At 36.6% G+C, this 21049-nt stretch overlaps 2 protein-coding genes across 2 annotated transcripts; both read left to right on the plus strand.

Moving 5' to 3' along the window:
- Positions 1 to 2167: 2167 nt before the first annotated feature.
- LOC142233697 (uncharacterized) lies at positions 2168 to 2965 on the plus strand. The gene has a single exon (XM_075304702.1). The coding sequence runs from the start codon at positions 2168 to 2170 to the stop codon at positions 2963 to 2965; it is 798 nt and encodes a 265-aa protein (XP_075160817.1).
- A 6220-nt stretch (positions 2966 to 9185) lies between these two features.
- On the plus strand, positions 9186 to 14423 carry LOC142233707 (uncharacterized). Its single transcript, XM_075304713.1, has one exon. It carries the CDS (start codon positions 9186 to 9188, stop codon positions 14421 to 14423), a length of 5238 nt encoding a protein of 1745 aa, XP_075160828.1.
- Positions 14424 to 21049: the final 6626 nt, after the last annotated feature.

Consider the following 21049-nt stretch of genomic DNA (forward strand, 5'->3'; position numbering starts at 1 on the left):
TCTTTAAAATAAAGAATTTTTTTAGCGACCTACCTGGCTTTATATCTAGGACCAATAAAATTAAAATTAGGACACAGATTTCATTTATCAAATTTTCTTTTCGTGGTTTATTAATGAAGGTACTCAGGTACATAAAAATGCCAGTTTAAAAATCCAAATTATAACGGACACTTCGAGGTAAAAAATGTTTTCTTAATTCCAAAAAAAAAAAAAACTTTAAACCAAAGACGTTAAATCCTCAAAATTAGTCTTAGCCTATATTTAAAGCGTTTTTATCTTAAATAAGAAGTTTCAATATTTCAGTTAATTTAAGCACAGTTTCTTTAAATCAAAAAAATACTTTATGGAAAATTAGCCTTAGTTCAAAGACATCCGAATTTAACTGAGGGACGCAAATCTACAAAATTTGTGTCCTAAATTTAATGGTAAAATTTTTTGAAGCTAAGATTATAAACTTTATTTTAATTAAAATTTCATTATTTTAAAGAAATTTGTCCTTAATATTTTGTAAATTTCGCATCCTAAAATTTAGGTTGCGTAATCTTTAATACCACGTAAATATTTTTTTCAGTGTGGTTGATGCATGCTGAGTCTTTTTGCAATGTCCATGGTCTGCGGACGAAATATTTTTCTGCCCAGGGCTTCAATACTACCTTCAACACATTTTCCCTGTAATATTCGGAATTTATTTCACCCTCCCGGACGATGGATACGAGCGGTGAGCGATTTGCGGCCCCCACACGATTCGGTGATTGAGTTCTGGTGGACAATTGACGGTGTAAATTTGCAGCTGACCTCTTTGGCAAGTAAACCATATCATTTTGTTTGTTCAAAAAGCCCTCAATTTGGATATGAAGATATTCTTATTTTAAACAAGTATATACATCCACCATGGATTGCGTAGAAATTTCTACGAAAGACTGTCATCCACAATCGACTTGATTTGTGGTTACCGATGGCAAGGTATCTTAAAACTTCTTAACATCGTCTTTTTAATTGTAAGTTAGTCCATACGTGGTACATGTTATACAAAAGAGGTATTTATAGGTAAGTCTACAAATAATTACGAACCGATATGAACTTTTGCGCAGTAATTAGAGAACCAGAATTGAAATATGGTGGTCGCTTTATATGCGGCTATATACAATTATGAACCGATATGGACCCATGATGAGGAATTCCATGATCCTCAGGCCACCAATCAATTCGCCAACTCTGTGAAACAAGCCCAGCACAATGTACCAAATTTCAAGTGAATCGGATAAAATTTGCTCCTCCAAGAGGTCTCAAAACAAAAAACTTGGGGATCGGTTTATATGGGGGCTATATATAATTATGAACCGATATGGAGCAATTTTTGTGTGATTGGGGATCGGTTTATCTGAGGGCTAAACTATATGTCGGCTATACGTAAAAGTGGTCCAAAATGGCCCTTTTCCAATCTACATTAATAACAACTTGTTACGCCAAGTTTCAAGTCGATAGCTTGTTTTGTTCGGTAGTAAGCGTGCTTTCAACAGAAGGACGGACATGCTTAGGTCGATTCAGAATTTTACTACGACCCAGAATATATATATACTTTATGGGGTCTTAGAACAATATTTCGATGTGTTACGGAACGGAATGACAAAGTTAATATACCCCCATCCTATGGTGGAGGGTAAAAATCCACGACGTTTGCTCGGAATCAATATCAAAAACTCTAAGTAGAGCACAAAATCCAAATAAACTATTCTTGAATGTCCCATTTGGGACTTTCCACTAGGAGAAGCGTAGAATTTCGGAAGAAAAAAATATCTTGTATATTTTTCCACTGCTTTGCCCACGCAAAATGACTCACAGTGATACAAAGATATTCTATGCGCAAAGTGGAGCACACATAGTTTGAATTTATTACTTGGTTTATTGTTTTAACTTGTCCATAGTTGGATGCTTTGGTGTCAATACATAAAATTTGCAGAGTGCGTTTTTGAATTGGAATGCAGTAAAGTGTCAATAAAATTGACATAAATTTAATAAATTCATATTTTTGCAAAGTTTTATGCGAGCATTTTGCAAATATTGTGGTCATATAAAAGACTATCAACGTGGTGGACAAGAGGTCATAGTTATACGATCATATCTTTAGTCAACTTCAAAATCTTCGACGAAATTGTCTTAAACCGCAATGCGTGGATTCATAGTTCTGTGCTTAGTGGCTGTCGCCTGTGCCGATAAATTGGGCTACAACTACCATCCAGTGGGTCATTCGAGCTCTGGATTATCGTTTACCCCTGGTGCTGGTTCTCATCATAGCAGTGGCTCCAATTATGCACCCTCATCCTTTGGCGGTCAGCAGGGTTCATCCGGTGGTGGCTCGAACTTTGCCCCATCGTCTTACGATGGCCAACACAGTTCCTTTGGAGGTAGCTCCAGTCCCTCATCTTTCGATAGCCAAGGATCTAGTAGCTCGCCTTCGTTTGCTCCCCAAGGGGAACTGGAGAAACAGTTCTTCACCTATACCGCTGATGATGAAGAATTCCATGATCCTCAGGCCACCAATCAATTCGCCAACTCTGTGAAACAAGCCCTTCGTGTTGTCTTCATTAGGGGACCTGAGAACCGTGGCCTAGAAGATGCCGCTTTGGCTTTGGCCAAGAATGCTGCCAGCCAACAGAGTCACATTTATGTGCTTAACAAACAAGCCGATCTAGCCACTTTGGCCCAAAAATTGAACCAGATCAGCAGCAGTAGCAACTCTCACAATAAACCCGAGGTTCATTTTGTCAAATACCGTACCCCCGAAGATGCTGCCAATGCCCAAAAGGCTATTCAAGGCCAATATGATGCTTTGGGTGGTAACTCTCAACATCTTAATGGTGGTGTTGCTCCAGTTCTCAACTTTGCCTCACAGGCTCCAGTTGCTCGTCCATCAGCTTCGGCTCCTGGTGCCAGTTATTTGCCTGCATCGATTTTCCGTCATTAAGACGAGATGTTTTTAGCCATATTTTATTGTTGAACTTTTATTAGGTTAATAAATCTTGTTGTTACTAAAAAAAATTATTTGTATGTGGATTTTTATATGCTTGGGTGAAGTTGTGCCAAATTTTGGATCACTGAGTGAAGCTTACCAAGAAAGAAAGTATGGAGCCGTCGTGGTGTAACGGTTAACATGCCCACGTTGCATACAAATGGTTCTGAGCCTAATCACAATTTCCACCGAACGCCAAAAAGATTTCCAGCGGTGGTTTATCTCCTCTCACTAATGCTGATGAAAATTTGGAGTGTTTCATAGAATCTACAGCTTTCAATAATCCATAATAAGTGTGCCGAATATAGTGTTTCGGTCCATTTTTTATCCCTTTTTGTCGTATTTTTGGTATAGACCGATCTCCTGATTTGATTTTTTTGATATTCTATCCAATTATCCTGAAATTGGAAATTTACACGTATTTTAGGCTCTCAACACACAAAAAAATTTTTTTCTGATTCAATCACGAAATTAATTGATCCAATTAATTTTTTAATTGAAATGTCTTCAATCACAGAAATGATAGTATCAATTAAAAAATTAATTGAAGGTCAATTAAAAATTAATTGATCCAATTAAAAAACTAATTGATACTATTAATTTTTGTGATTGATTTTTGTTTCAATTAAAAAATTTGTTGATTCAATTAAATTTTTAATTGAATATTTTTTAAAACTCAATTAAAATTTTAATTGCAAAATTTTTCGTGAAATTTTTTTCTGTGAAAGACTTGTGTAGAATTTCGCTTTTTATCGTTTCATTTTTTGGTAAACCCTCCATACACAAAAAAAAAAAATATTAACGTGATATTAAAGATTACGTAACCTAATTGTTAGGATGCGAAATTTGCAAAATATTAAGGACAAATTTCTTTAAAATAATGCAATTTTAATTACAATAAAGTTTATAATGTTTGCGTAAAATTTTTATTTTTCATTAAATATAGCACACACATTTTGATAATTTACATCCCTTCGTTAAAGTTGCACGTTTTTAAAGAAAGGCAAATTTTCCTTAAAGTAAAGAAACACATTTTTGATTTAAAGAAATCGTCCTTAAATTAACTGAAATTTGGAATCTTTAGATTTAAGATAAAAACGCTTCAAATATAAGCTAAGACTTATTTTGAGGATTTAGCGTTTTTGGTTTAGAGTTGAAAGAGAGTACGAGCATTTGATAAATGAGATTTGTATCCTAATTTTAATTTTATTGGTCCTAGATTTAAAGTCAGATAGGTCGCTAAAAAATTTCTTTATTTAACCCTTATATTATGTTGGTGTCATTTGATGACCCACGTCGCATTTTTCATCCGCGCATTTCTTACTGTTGGAATATAAATAAAAGTTCTTACTACTCAACGCATAATTTGTTGACATGTAGTGAATTCTTGCTGAGTAGTAAGAACTGTTAATTATATTCCAACATTAAGAAATGCGCTGATGAAAAATACCATATCATCATCAGATGACCCCAAACATAATATAAGGGTTAAAAGAAGCCGCATCTTTGGCTCGGAATCAATACCAAAATCCTTAAGGGAAGGTCAAAATCTTTAGATCCAAGTAAACTTTTTTTTTTGAGTGTACAAGCAAAAAACAAAAAAAATCTTTCCTGCCAAACGAAATTTTAGACAAACAAATATCGTTTCCCATTTGCTTTTCGCATACAGTTTGTGAACAACACACATAAATTTCTATGTATTTGCAAGTAGCCCAAATACCTTGTCATCAGCAACTGTTACCACAACCCAGGTAATTCGATTGTAGATGACAGTCTTTGGTGGAACTTTGTGCGCAATCCATGGTAGATGATACGAAAGATTTGGGCTGGCCGAAATTTCTGACATACTCGTATATACTTTTACTTTACTACCCAGCAAAAAACGCGTCGCCAAAAAAGTAGTTAACGTGTTATATTTGGATCTGGAAGTCGTGTAAAATTGGCGCAAATGCCATGAATTTAACATGGGTTTGTCATAAAACGAATGTCCACCATTTCAACAACCGTTGCATTGAATTTACATCAGTTCTTACAATGGAAAAAATATTGTCGTGAGTTCAAAGAATTCATGTCTTTAAAATACGAATGCAAATTTAGCTTAGCATAGAAGACGAATTTCTCTAATATAAAGTTTTTTTCCTTGTCCAAAAGTCGATAAACTTTTCAATGAAGTCGTATTGTCCTTATAATAAAATGATTTGACTTAAAAATTGGTATCAACTTGACCTTAATAACTCAGAAAAATTCTTTAAAATTAATGAAATTGTCTTTAAATATGTTGTCTTTTTTGCATATTGACTACAAAGCAAAAATCATTCAAATATAGGACATGTTTTTCAACACTTTATTTTAAAGTCGTTTTTTATTTGAAACATAGCATAATTTCTACTGGAAGGCAAGTCTGAATTTGGAAAATAAAGTTGTCGTTAACTCGTTTTTAAAGGACTTTGATAGCATATGATGAAAAAAAGCTGAAACAAGTATATACGGCCGTAAGTTCGGCCAGGCCGAATCTTATGTACCCTCCACCATGGGTGATACGGTCAAAATTTGGTCAATAGAAACTTGACGTATTTCTTTCAATTTTGCATTTAAAAAACCTGAACACCCCTCATGAAGGTGTGTGTGTGTGTAGAATGTTGCTCCTATTTTGATTTTGGAATTCACTCTTCAGTTGTCAAAATGTCGTCCAAGCAAGAAGAGCAGCGTATCAAAATTTTTCTCGCGCATCGCGAAAATCCGAGCTACTCGCACGCAAAGCTGGCAAAATCGCTAAAAGTTGCCAAATCGACCGTTACAAATGTTGCTAGGAAGTCTGGATCGGGGGGAAATCGAAAACCGGAAGCCGCTGAGACGACAAAGAGAGTTGCCGGTAGTTTCAAGCGAAACCCTAACCTCTCTCTCCGAGATGCCGCAAATAAGCTGGGTGTATCGTCTACAACCGTGCATCGAGCCGAAAAACGAGCCGGACTATCGACTTACAAGAAGGTAGTGACTCCAAATCGTGATGATAAACAAAATACGACGGCCAAAGCGCGATCCCGGAGGCTGTACACGACGATGCTGACGAAGTTTGACTGCGTGGTAATGGACGACGAAACCTACGTCAAAGCCGACTACAAGCAGCTTCCGGGACAGGAGTTTTATACGGCAAAAGAAAGGGGAAAGGTAGCAGATATTTTGAAGCACATAAAACTGTAAAAGTTCGCAAAGAAATATCTGGTTTGGCAAGCCATCTGTACCTGTGGCTTGAAAAGCAGCATTTTCATAGCCTCCGGGACTGTCAACCAAGAAATTTACGCGAAAGAGTGTTTGAATAAACGTCTGCTGCCTTTCCTGAAGAAACACGGTTGTTCCGTACTGTTTTGGCCGGATTTGGCATCTTGCCATTACGGTAAAAAGGCCATGGAGTGGTACGCCGCCAACAACGTGCAGGTGGTTCCCAAGGACAAGAACCCTCCCAACACGCCAGAGCTCCGCCCAATTGAGAAATACTGGGCTATTGTCAAGCGGAACCTAAAGAAGACCAAAAAAACTGCTAAGGACGAGCAGCAGTTCAAGGCAAACTGGCTTTCTGCGGCGAAGAAGGTGGACAAGATGGCTGTACAAAATCTGATGGCAGGTGTCAAGCGTGAGGCCCGGCAATTCGGATTTGGAAAAGCGAAAGCCTAACTGAATATTTTTCCTGAATTTTATACTAATTGAACTTGAAAAAGAAATTTAATTTGATTTTTTAAATAAACGATTTCACCGATTTACACGCGTTTTCCCTTGACCAAATTTTGACCGTATCACCCTTTAGAAACTTGTACTAAGGACTATCATCCACAATCGAATTACTTGGGTTGCGGTAACACTTGCCAATGGCAAGGTATCTTCAAATTTCTTAACACCGTCTTCTCAATTGTAAGTTATTCCATACGGGGTATGCATTAAACAAAAAAAAAAAGTGTGACTAAATGCGTATATAATTCAGTTTGATAAAATTAAAATAAAATGTTGACAAAATTTTCTATAGTAATAAAATTTTGAGAAAATTTTCTATGGAAATAAAATTGTGGTAGATTATTTTTGGGGATCGGCTATATATAACTATTATTGGATCGGGATATAGATGGGGATCGGGATATATAACTATTAGAGTGACCGCAACTTATATGGGACAAAAAAAAAATTCGGAATCTTGTTCGCCTTAACCCCACAAAACGAATTTTGTTCATAACATAAATTTTTAAGGACAAAATAAGCTATCGTTTGTGATATCGTGCGTGTTTTTATTATTTACCGTTCTCGAGTTATGGCTCAATACGTCAACTTTTTGGCCAAAAAATTCGTTTTTTTTTAATTTTGAGCGACGAGCGGCACGTGTTAACGTCGTTTAATCGGGCTCAAACTTTGGATATCCCAATATCTGGAAAGGAGATTCGTTTTGTGGGGTTAAGGCGAATGCTCCTAGTGGCACCAGGTCGCGTTTTCGAAGCTAAAATCTGGCGTAACTCGGTTTGACTCAGCGACGAGCGGCACGTGTTAACGTCGTTTAATGGGGCTCAAATTTTTGGCTATCCCATTATCTGGAAAGGGGATTCGTTTTATGGGGTTAAGGCGAACAAGATTCCGACATTTTTTTTTTGCCCCATATAAGTTGCGGTCACTCTAATAACTATAGACAGATATGAACCAATTTTGGCATGGTTGTTAGCGCCCATATACCCGCCCGCAATGTACCAAATTTCACCACGTACCAAATTTGAACCGGATCGGATGAGCATCGGAGGTCAAATCTGGGAATCGGTTTAAGTTGGGGTTATATATAATTAAGACCGGTATGGACCAATTTTTGAATGGTTGCTAGAGACCATATACTAACATCACGTACCACATTTCAACCGGATCGGGTGAATTTTGCTCTTCCAATGGGATCCGGAGGTCAAATCTGGGGATCGGTTTATATGTGGGCTGTTGAGTCACTTTGAATTCCCGTGTTTTTTATAATTTTTGAAATTCTAGTTTTAAGTGTAACCACACCTTAGTACATTACATGAATACGATTACTTTGAATTCGATTACTTTATATCTCTCAACATAGCAAAGAAATATTGCTTTTTTGTACTCTTTGAGTTGTTAAGTCTACTTTGTACAAGAAGAACGTTTTCGACCATTAAAGTGGAAGCATCAAAATAACTTGTCGTTGTCTTTCATTTTAATCCAAACATAATTTGGCGACCGTGACAGGACCCAATTATATGACAAATATTTTTGGGTTCTTTGAAATATAACAGTATAATTTGCAAAAAAGCAATATCATCATTTGATGTTAATTGTTATAAAAAAAATCTAAATTTCATCGAGAAACAAAGCCGACGCTTCGCTTATACAGCTGGAAGCAAGGGATTTTTTACCATCGTTTTTTTGTGATCATATGCCGACGCTTCGCTTTACAGCTGGAAGCAGGAGGAGTTACATCATCATTGAATACATCGTTGGATGCGCTGTGCTAGCCACCATACCCCCCGAAACCATCGTCTCATCTTTCTGCATTCATCATCTCATATCGTAGCAGCATTAGAATTTAGCAGCAGCGTAAGGTACAACAAAAAACATTACTGATTGGCATAATCATTAGCCTACAGACATAGTCGTCGCATTGTAAGTACATCTTGAGTTTTATTTGTCTCAACCATCATCGTTGGATATAAAACATATATTTGTACATATATCGAATATACATACCGACGAATACCGTTTTCTTCAGTATATAATTGTCATCGTTTGAATTTATCTCAACAACACTCTTCGATTATCTCGCGCTCACTTACTCTCCACATCACTCTCGCTCATTGTCTCTTCGAATATCACTCAATCTATCGTTTCGTTCATTCTCACTCAATTTGGATTCCTTTTACCTGTCTTTCGTTGGAAGCACTCTCACCTAAAGCTTCATTATTCCCCCTTCGTTTTATAAATTATTTGTCGTTAACATCGCAGCAAATCTTTTTGTATGTCACAATCGATCTTTGTAATGTAAACAAACGAATATATCAAGGTTTACATACAAAATTTCCTATTTCTAAACATATGTACATCAATTACTGTTAACAGAGTTATTGTAAGGAAACATTTGCTGTCAATTCATAACATTTATTGAACATTGCAACACATAGTTAACATTACGAAAATGGGTAACGACGAAAAACAAAAAGATGAGCCCAACCAGGAATTAACAATGTTGAAGTCCCAGAGAAGCTCAATGAAACGAAATATTGGAATGTTAAAAACAAAAATAGAAAAAGATGGTGATTCATTGGATAATACGATTCTTGAATGTAGATTACAAATTCTAGAATCTTATTTCAAGCAGATAAGCCACATTCAATCGCAAATAGAGAAAATGTGCCCAACAGACAATGCAAGGTCTGACATCGAAGACACTTTTGTTTCTGCAAAAGCTGTCATACTAAGGCGGTTGAATACTCATCGTCGTTCAAGCACCATTGAGCAAAGTATTTTAAACACAAGTGCTCAAAGTTTATCACATCATTCTCGATTACCACAATTGAAATTACCCAAATTTGATGGGAAATATTCGGAATTTGCTCGATTCATGAGTACATATAAAACATTGGTTCACGAAGAGGCAAGCATTCCTACCATTGACAAATTCAATTATTTGTTAAATTGTTTGTCAGGACAAGCACTAGCCGTAGTAGATGCGTTTCCTGTTAGTGAGGAAAATTATCAAAAGGCAGTTGATCGCTTAAATGAGAGATATGGAAACAAGTCATTGATTTTCATCGATACGATAAATTCATTATTTTCAATTAATGCGATAACAAGACCAAATGCACCAAGTCTGCGGTTCATACTGGACAATGTTTCCGCTATTCGTTCATCTTTGTTATCAATAGGCTCGGAAGTAGATGTGGTCAACGCTATGTTGATCCACATAGTTTTATCGAAGATAGACCAAGAATCGAAGAACGCTTACAACGAAAAACGAGATTTAAAATCACTGCCTTCGTGGGATGATTGCTATAACATTTTGAGTAGACGTTGTCAGTTTTTAGAAACGTCATGCTCCACAGTCCCTCAAATTCATGACCGTGACAAGCAACCTCGATATAAAGATAGGCGTCCAGGGACTTCCCTTATGACCTCAAACGCTTTGTGTGAGTATTGTCAAAGCAAAGATCATGGAATTAGTAGCTGCTCTACATATTTAGCACTACCAGTGGCTCGTAGATTTGATTTTGTTAAATCAGCTTCTCTATGCATTAATTGCTTACGAAAAGGACATAGAGTTGCCAAATGCACATCGAAAACAAAATGCCGTGAATGTCGTGTTTCTCATCATTCTTCGCTACATAATCCTTTCTCGTCTAACAACACAGACCAAAATGTTTCTTCGCATCCAGCTAGTCATCGATTATCGTCAAACGTGCCTTCGTTCACTCCATCTTCTTCTACTTCATCGACAAACAAATCGACCCCACCGCCAACTCCTTGCACATCAAGCCAAGTTCCATCGACACACATTACGAGAAAAGTAGCATTAGTAAATCGTAGTTTTCGCCAAAGCATTTTGCCGACTGCTGTTGTTTTGATGAAAGATGGTTTAGGAATCTTTCAGCCAGTTCGTGCTTTACTCGATTCTTGTTCCGAAATAAATTTGATCACTCAAGAAACAGCCGATCGTCTTCGTTTGCCTAAAACTAACACTATGCAAGAAATTGAGGGTGTTTCAGAAATCAGAACCAAAATTAAGCACTCTGTTACTGCAAATGTAAAGTCTCGTTCATCAAGCTATGAATTCACCTCTCGCTTTCTGGTTATCAAATCCATATCGTCTCCACAGCCATCAAATCGAATAAACATTTCGCAATGGTGTATACCAGAAGGTGTCGAATTTGCCGATCCCCATTTTTTCGTGCCACAACGTATTGAGGTTTTGATTGGCTCAGAAGTCTTTTTTGATTTACTCATTGAAGGAAAAATTGTGCTTGGTGAGGGGCTCCCCGTTTTAACAAATACTGTTTTAGGATGGATTGTAGCTGGTACAATCGATACACATGTCCCCTCGAAAGTGATCACGTGCAACGTCATTACTAAATACGATGAGCTAAATACTCTCTTAAAACGATTTTGGGAGGTTGAAGAGTGTCAGCCACACGACTCGTCAATGACAGAGGAAGAAGAGCGCTGTGAAGCTCATTATGTTAATACAACAGTCTTCGATGAATTTAACAGAGTAAAAGTTCGACTACCATTCAAAGAGACTGTTAGTAAATTGGGAGCATCGTTAGAAATAGCCCAACGTCGATTTACATATTTGGAAAAAAGATTTTTGAGAGACGAATCGTTAAAAAATTTGTATGTTGATTTCATGAATGAATACTCTCGGCTTGGTCATATGACAAAGGTATCATGGGATAATATTGATAGACCACATTATGTCATACCCCATCATTCTGTTCTTCGGCCTGAGAGCACCACAACAAAGCTCAGAGTCGTTTTCGATGCCTCGTCGCGTACATCAACGAATATTTCACTTAACGAAGTTTTAATGGTGGGACCTATCATTCAACAAGACTTGATAATAACAGTTCTTGGTTTCCGATTAAATAAATACGCCTTGACTGCGGACATATGTAAAATGTATAGGCAGTTTCTCGTGGATGAAAGTGATCGTAGTTTCCAATTTATTTTGTGGAGAAGTGACAGCAACCAGCCACTTGAGTTATATCAATTGAATACTGTCACCTATGGGACTTCGGCTGCGCCATTTCTTGCAGTAAGAAGTTTGTCTTTCATCGCAGATAGTTACAAAGAAATATTCCCTATTGGCGCACACGTTTTAAAACAAGATGTCTATGTGGATGACATCTTGACTGGAGCGGAGACTATTTCTGAACTTTTAGTTAAAAAAGAACAAATAATCAATATTTTGAAAACAGCTGGGTTGGAATTATCAAAATGGAATTCAAATTGTGATAGTATGGGTATTGTAAACGAGGGACAAATTTGCCAATTGAATAAAGATTATATCTCAAAAACTCTGGGGATGTCCTGGAAATCAAATTCTGATCGTTTTTGTTTTCGATTTGAGCTTAAAACACCACATATAGTGACAAAACGATCCATATTGAGTTGTGTGTCGAGGATATTTGACATTCTTGGTTTATTGAGCCCAATCGTTGTGTCGATGAAAATTCTAATTCAAGATATCTGGAAGAGAAATGTCGATTGGGATAAGCCTGTTGATGAAACGATCGAAAATCGTTGGCTACAAATTCAAGAAAGTCTTCCTCATATAAACGAAATTGAGATTCCACGTTTTGTGCTAACATCAGTTCAATACCAATTTGAAATTCATGGTTTTGCTGACGCATCGCTGTTAGCATATGGGTGCTGTATTTATATTCGAGCTCCTGTGGAAAACGATTTCAAAGTGACGTTACTAATTGCAAAGTCCAAAGTAGCTCCAGTTGTACAGCAATCACTCCCCAGACTTGAGCTGTGCGCAGCATTGCTTCTTAGTAGAACATGGGAGAAAATTCGAAACAAATTTGACACATACAATTATCGAGTATTCTTTTGGTCAGATTCGAAAATCGTATTGAGCTGGCTCTCAAAACACTCATCGTCATTTGTATGCTTCGTCGCCAATAGAGTATCAGAGATACAAAATCTGACTCATAACATCTCTTGGAAACATGTCTCATCCAAAGAAAACCCAGCAGACGTCGTTTCCCGTGGTTGTCTTGCAAATGAACTGGAATCAACCATATGGTTTACTGGCCCACAATTTCTATCACGACCTGAAAGAGAGTGGCCTAGTGGTGCAAAAATTTTTACTGAGTTACCTTCGAAAGAAATGAGAAAGTCTGCTCTTAAAATAACAACAACAACAGAATCCATCATCGAGAGCATTATAACTCGTTCGTCGTCGTATCTTCGTATCTTACACGTCATCGTTTACGTTCATCGGTTTATTGATAGAGTGAAAAAGAATTCATATGTAACAGCAGAAGGACTTCAAATAGCATTTTGGACAGTCGTTCATCACATACAGCAGACTACATACGGGGAAGAGATTGAGCGAATTAAGAGTGAGTTGGATTTGAAACCACATCTACAAAAATTATCGCCTTTTATACATGAGATAGAGTTTCGCAAACAAAAGAGAGACATTCTTCGGGTTGGTGGGCGGCTAGCAAACTCACCACTACCATTCGACGCAAAATTTCCAGCGCTGCTACCTAAAGATCATCGTTTTTCAAAACTCTTCGTGGAATATTTACATAGAAAACACTACCATGCGGGAGCAAAATGCCTCATTGGAATACTTCGACAAAACGTGTGGATTGTCAATGCACGAGATTTAGTACGAAAAGTTGTTCGAAATTGCATCCACTGCTTTAAATACAAGCCGAAGCTGCAACAACAAATAATGGGTGATCTGCCAGCTGACCGTCTAAATGCTCATCGGCCCTTTTTAGTATCTGGAGTAGATTTTTGTGGCCCATTTTACACCACTTTTCGTATTAGGGGAAAAGCGCCTTACAAAACTTACGTGGCTATCTTCGTTTGTTTTGCCTCTAAGGCAGTTCATATTGAAGTGGTGTCGGATTTATCTACTGATACATTTCTGTTGGCACTAAAGCGCTTCATTGGCAGACGTGGAATACCTATTCGGCTCTACTGCGATAATGCAACCAATTTTGTGGGAGCTAATTCAAAACTGACAGACTTTAGAAAACGATACTTAGATTCAGCAAACATTGAAGCACTACAGAAATACAGCGCTATGACTGGATTTCAATTTTCGTTCATTCCACCACGATCTCCACACTTCGGTGGCCTCTGGGAGGCTGCCGTGAAATCGACAAAATCCCTTCTCGTTAAAAACATATCTCAGGCCAACATAACTTTGGAAGAGCTACAAACTGTTTTAGTCGAAGTTGAGGCAATATTGAATTCGAGACCATTGGCCGCTCGGTCCGACGATCCAAATGATGGTGAAGCTCTTACTCCGGCACACATGCTTATTGGTTCATCGCTTTTATCGGTGCCAGATACACATGTTGAGCAATATACCAACACAAACTGTTTGAAGCGTTACCAATTGATCACTTTTTTGAAGCAGCAATTCTGGAAACAATGGTCTCGCGATTATATACTTGATTTACAGCAAAAATCGAAATGGTACAAGACTTACCCCAATATCAAAGAAGGTACCCTTGTTATTGTGCACGAGGACAACACTCCACCTCAACATTGGTTGCTGGCTCGGGTAACAAAAGCAATACCAGGGCGCGATGGCAAAGTAAGGGTGGTGGACCTGAGAACTATTAAAGGCATATTTCGGCGATCAGTCCAAAGAGTAGCACCATTACCCATCGGAGAAGATTATTGAAAGTGTCCTTTCAATGGGGGCAGGATGTTGAGTCACTTTGAATTCCCGTGTTTTTTATAATTTTTGAAATTCTAGTTTTAAGTGTAACCACACCTTAGTACATTACATGAATACGATTACTTTGAATTCGATTACTTTATATCTCTCAACATAGCAAAGAAATATTGCTTTTTTGTACTCTTTGAGTTGTTAAGTCTACTTTGTACAAGAAGAACGTTTTCGACCATTAAAGTGGAAGCATCAAAATAACTTGTCGTTGTCTTTCATTTTAATCCAAACATGGGCTATATATAATTATGGACCGATGTGGACCAATTTTTGCATGGTTGTTAGAGACCATATACTAACACCATGTACAAAATTTCTGCCGGATCGGATGAAATGTGCTTCTCTTAGAGGCTCGGCAAGCGAAAAGAGAACTTCCTGTAGAGTTAAAATAAAGAACATCTGTGCCTTAAGAACAACCTAAACATTTTTTTTGCTGGGTAACATTGTTCTTAGTCGCAGGTTATTAGCGAATTTAACGTTGCGCGTCTATGCATTAACATGTGGTTATCACAACCAATCTGTATTCTCTGAAAAATTTGGAAGACTTCATGTAGTATCGAAAATGTTGGGCTACAGAATCGTGCAGGGTATAATATAGTCGACCCCACCCAGCTTTAGATTTTCCTTACTTGTCACTAAAAAATAAGTTTAAAAAAAAATCCACTGTAGAATCTGTATAATGGACGACCCAGTCAAACCTAGCGCCGTTCTGACCTGTTTCTAAATGACATAGACGCGAAACATTATGTCGCCTTCCCGATATTATTGCTTTGCTTTTATTGGTGTAGCTCTATGACAATTAAGAAAAACATAACGGCTGGAAAAAATATTTGAATAATGTTTTGCACTAATTAAATAAAAAACAAATTTAAAACACTTTGCCGATAGATATGTCACCTTCGCAAATTTCGAACAAATCGATTTTTTTTTTGTTTGCAACTCAACTCAAATAAAACTTTCAAATCTGGTTCCTTAGACAAAATAAAAAAAAAAACAAAGAATAGAACAAATCAATATCTAAATAAAAACTATGAACTAACAACTTTATTACTTTAGCCATTATTATTAGACCACATAGACCAATGACTATGGATCTAAACTAAATACCAAAAAAAAAAAAAAACTAAGACCAAACACCGTAAGAATGTTTCGTTATTTTTTTTTTCTAAAAAGTTTTCGTCAAGTTCCAACAACGATTTGTTTGGCATATTCCTTGTTTTTGTGGGCAGACAGACATTTGTTGATATTTCAACATAAATATCAACTTCGTTAGGTCAACCACTTCCGGTGATATAATTTAGAGGTCACTCCACCCGCTTCTTTTCTATTAATTCTCTTCATTTCGTTTGCAAATCATAATCAAGCGGCTGGAAAAAACAGCCATTCAGCCATTATGTATGGCCATTAAAAAAATTAAATTTTTAATAAAATTTGTCAGAACACGTTTGCTTCGATTTCCATAATTTAACACTACCAGTCTGGCTAAGTTGGAGACGATTGGTGGAGATAAGAGTCATCCGCCCCTTCCCCTTCAATTGACGTAGTAGACTGTCTACACCAAAAAAAAGTGAACAGTTTTATAGGAAGAGAGAACTACCACGCATGAAAATTGAACTAAATTGTTGTTAAAACAGGAAATTTTAATGCCCTGTTGTACTTTTTAACTAGAGTTCACGAAATTACATCATCTCATAGAAGAAAAAAATTAACTAAAAGTAAAGAAGAAAATCTTTGGGGCCAAATCATGACCATTTTAACCATACAGTAGTTCATTCTTACTATTTGTGGGAATCGTACGAAAATTTTCATTTGTTTTAGTTCATATTGAACTTATGTGTATTGAACTTATGTTCATATTGAACTTGTGTGTAAAATTGATAAAATTTTTGAGACATACTTTAAAAAAGTAAGATTTCATTAAGCTGTGGGAAATTTCGATAAAAATAATTAAATTTAACTACAAGCAAATAATTTTTTTCTAATAAAAATAAGTTAAATTTAGCGTTAGTTTAACTACAGAAATTTTTTTCTGTGTATGATATTGCTGGTGTTATTGTTGTTGTCGGCGTGTATCGGCTTGAAAATCGAGTTAAATGAATGAATTTTTAATGGAATTCAAAAACAAACAAAAAAATTGTTTTAGTCTGCCGACCATGCTGAGATAAGAAGACAAACAAGTCATAATACCGGCTAGTTAGTCCACAAGTCACAAGTCAAACGATGTTGTTAACAGCGATGAGATTTTAATCAGATCGTAGATTTAATGGCCATTTATTGTTATGAAAAATCAAAATCATCTCATATCGTTTGAATTATTGGAAATCCTGAAATCTTAATATCTGTGCACATATCGAATTTCAAAAAACTTCAAAAAAATTAATTGCAACTATTCGAACGCAAAGTTTATGGCTTGCTAAAAAGGAATGTGTAGGTGGTAGATATTATCGGAATGTGGCGGGACAAATCTATTCGATGGCCTCGTGTGCAAGGTTGACAAATATCAATCTATGCGACGTGCAGTTCATATATCCCTCATCGTGTGTTTCGAAAAATCTACATTGTGACAGTTTGTGGTTGAGATGCAAAAGTCGAAAATTCCAAACTGGCACCAAATGGTTCATATATTTTGCTATTTTCAATATTATTCGACTATTGTACATCTACCTTCCTTGATTTTCATATTTATTGCCTGGTCATTATCAATAGAGGTTTTATTTGCTCTTAAGGAAAATACTTTATTCTTTGTATGGGTCATTTCCTATGAATTTACTCGGACACACTTAAAAAAAATCCATAGTTAAACTATCGCTAAATTTAACTTATTTTTATTGCAAAAAAAAATATTTGGTTGTAGTTAAATGTTATTTATTATACCCTGCGCCACACTGTGGAACAGGGTATTATAAGTTAGTACATATGTTTGTAACACCCAGCAGAAGACGAGATAGACATATGGTGTCTTTGGCAATATTGCTCGGAGGCAGCCCCTGAATTGACCTAGCCATGTCCGCCCGTCCGCCTGTCTGTGAACACATTTTTGTGATTAAAGTCTAGGCACAAGTGTTTGTTTTGGGTCAGAATAGAACCCTATTGATTTTGAAATCAGTTCAGTTTTATATATCATATATCTTTTGCCCGATATCTACTAATATAGCCCAGAAGCCAGAATTTAATTTAAATTTTGCGCAATGTGTACAATTAGTAGTGTCGTAATGTGTGCCGAATTTGGTTGAAATCGGTTCAGATTTAGATATAGCTCCGATATATATCTTTCGGCCGATATACACTTATATGACCCTACACAGAAAAAATGAGGCAGAATAAAAATCAATTACTGGCATAATTGAATGAAAAAACAACTATATACGGCCGTAAGTTCGGCCAGGCCGAAGCTTATGTACCCTCCATCATGGATTGCGTAGAAACTTCTTCTAAACACTGCCATCCAGAATCGAACTACTTAAGTTGCGGTAACGCTTGCCGATAGCAAGGTATCTTAAAACCTCCTAACACCATCTTCTAAATTGTATGTAAGTCCATACGTGTATACGTATATAATTCAGTTTGACAAAGGAGACATAAAATTTTGACAAAATTTTCTACAGAAATAAAATAAAAAAAATAGAAATAAAATTTTCACAAAATTTTCTATAGAAATAAAAATTTTGACAAAATTTGCTATAGAAAGAAAAATTTGACAAACATTTCCACGGAAATAAAATTTTAACAAAATTTTCTATAGAAATAAACTTTTGACAAAATTTTCTATAGAAATAAAATCTTGGTAGACTATTTTTGGCTCGAGTGGCAACCATAATTATGAACCGAATAAAATTTGAACAAAATTTTCTATAGAAATAAAATTTTGACAAAATTTTCTATAGAAATAAAATTTTGACAATGATGAAAATTTTATTATGAACCGAATAAAAATTTAACAAAATTTTATCTAGAAATAAAATTTTGACAAAATTTTCTATAGAAATAAAATTTTGACAAAATTTTCTATAGAAATAAAATTTTGGTAGATTATTTTTGGCTCTAGTGGCAACCATGATTATGAACCGATATGGACCAATTTTTGTGTGATTGGACCAATTTTGGTATGGTTGTTAGAGACCATATACTGAATTTTGCTCCTCCAAGAGGCTCCGGAGATAAAATCTGGATAACGTTTTATATGGGGGCTATATATAATTATGGACCGATATGGACCAATTCTGGCACGGTTGTTAAAGATCATATACTAACACCATGTTCCAAATTACAACCGGATTGGATGAAATTTGCTTCTCTTGGAGACTTCGCAAGCCAAATCTGGGGATCGGTTTATATGGGGGCTATACATAATTATGAACCGATGTGGACCAATTTTTGCATGGTTGTTAGAGACCATATACCAATATCATGTACCAAATTTCAGGCGGATCGGATGAAATTTGCTTCTCTTTGAGGCTCCGCAACCCAAATCTGGGGATCGGTTTATATGGGGGCTATATATAATTATGGACCGATGTGGACCAATTTTTGCACGGTTGTTAGAGACCATATACCAATACCATGTACCAAATTTCAGCCGGATCGGATGCAATTTGCTTCTCTTTGAGGCTTTGCAAGCCAAATCTGGAGATCGGTTTATATGGGGTCTATATATAAAGGGTGATTCTTTTGAGGTTAGGATTTTCATGCATTAGTATTTGACAGATCACGTGGGATTTCAGACATGGTGTCAAAGAGAAAGATGCTCAGTATGCTTTGACATTTCATCATGAATAGACTTACGATCTGCCACAACGTCGAATTTTCAGTGAATGGGCCCTAGAAAAGTTGGCAGAAAATCCGCTTTTTTATCGACAAATTTTGTTCAGCGATGAGGCTCATTTCTGGTTGAATGGCTACGTAAATAAGCAAAATTGCCGCATTTGGAGTGAAGAGCAACCAGAAGCCGTTCAAGAACTGCCCATGCATCCCGAAAAATGCACTGTTTGGTGTGGTTTGTACGCTGGTGGAATCATTGGACCGTATTTTTTCAAAGATGCTGTTGGACGCAACGTTACGGTGAATGGCGATCGCTATCGTTCGATGCTAACAAACTTTTTGTTGCCAAAAATGGAAGAACTGAACTTGGTTGACATGTGGTTTCAACAAGATGGCGCTACATGCCACACAGCTCGCGATTCTATGGCCATTTTGAGGGAAAACTTCGGAGAACAATTCATCTCAAGAAATGGACCGGTAAGTTGGCCACCAAGATCATGCGATTTGACGCCTTTAGACTATTTTTTGTGGGGCTACGTCAAGTCTAAAGTCTACAGAAATAAGCCAGCAACTATTCCAGCTTTGGAAGACAACATTTCCGAAGAAATTCGGGCTATTCCGGCCGAAATGCTCGAAAAAGTTGCCCAAAATTGGACTTTCCGAATGGACCACCTAAGACGCAGCCGCGGTCAACATTTAAATGAAATTATCTTCAAAAAGTAAATGTCATGGACCAATCTAACGTTTCAAATAAAGAACCGATGAGATTTTGCAAATTTTATGCGTTTTTTTAAAAAAAAAAGTTATCAAGCTCTTAACAAATCACCCTTTAATTATGGACCGCTGTGGGCCAATTTGTGCATGGTTCTTAGAGACCATATACCAATATCATGTACCAAATTTCAGGCGGATCGGATGAAATTTTCTTCTCTTTGAGGCTCCGCAAGCCAAATCTGGGGATCGGTTTATATGGGGGCTATATATAATTATCGACCGATGTGGACCAATTTTTGCATGGTTGTTAGAGACCATATACCAACACCATGTACCAAATTTCAGCCGGATCGGATGAAATTTACTTCTCTTTTAGGCTCCGCAAGCCAAATCTGGGGATCGGTTTATATGGGGGCTATATATAATTACGGACCGATGTGGACCAATTTTCGCATAGTTGTTAGAGACCATATACCAACACCATGTACCAAATTTCAGCTGGATCGGATGAAATATGCTTCTATTAGAGGCTCCACAAGCCAAATCTGAGGGTCCCCTTATATGGGGGCTATACGTAAAAGTGGACCGATATGGCCCATTTTCAATACCATTCGACCTACATCGATAACAACTACTTGTGCCAAGTTTCAAGTCGATAGCTTGTTTCGTTCGGAAGTTAGCGTGATTTCAACAGACGGACGGACGGACGGACATGCTTAGATCGACTCAGAATTTCACCACGACCCAGAATATATATACTTTATGGGGTCTTAGAGCAATATTTCGATGTGTTACAAACGGAATGACAAAGTTAATATACCCCCATCCTATGATGGAGGGTATACAAATAATTGGTTGAATGGAAAACTGGAAAAAATATACAATTTCTCCGATAATTGAATTTTCAACACATCAATTACTATGTTCAATTGGACCAAGTGTAAAAGTTATTGATTTAATTATAATGCGTAATTGCCAGACAAAACTGATTATGACGTTGCTAAGTAACGAAAAATATATAAATACAAACAATAATATCATTTATTGTTATTATTAGGAAACTTTCTTAGTACATGGTCGCGCAAATAAAAATTGCTATCGGTATC

This window comes from Haematobia irritans, chromosome 1 (genome assembly GCF_050003625.1).
Source record: "Haematobia irritans isolate KBUSLIRL chromosome 1, ASM5000362v1, whole genome shotgun sequence".
Taxonomy (NCBI): domain Eukaryota; kingdom Metazoa; phylum Arthropoda; class Insecta; order Diptera; family Muscidae; genus Haematobia; species Haematobia irritans.

Excerpts from the sequence above, each read along its gene's own strand:
- LOC142233697 (XM_075304702.1), top strand. The coding sequence starts at position 2,168 with ATGCGTGGATTCATAGTTCTGTGCTTAGTGGCTGTCGCCTGTGCCGAT.
- LOC142233707 (XM_075304713.1), top strand. The coding sequence starts at position 9,186 with ATGGGTAACGACGAAAAACAAAAAGATGAGCCCAACCAGGAATTAACA.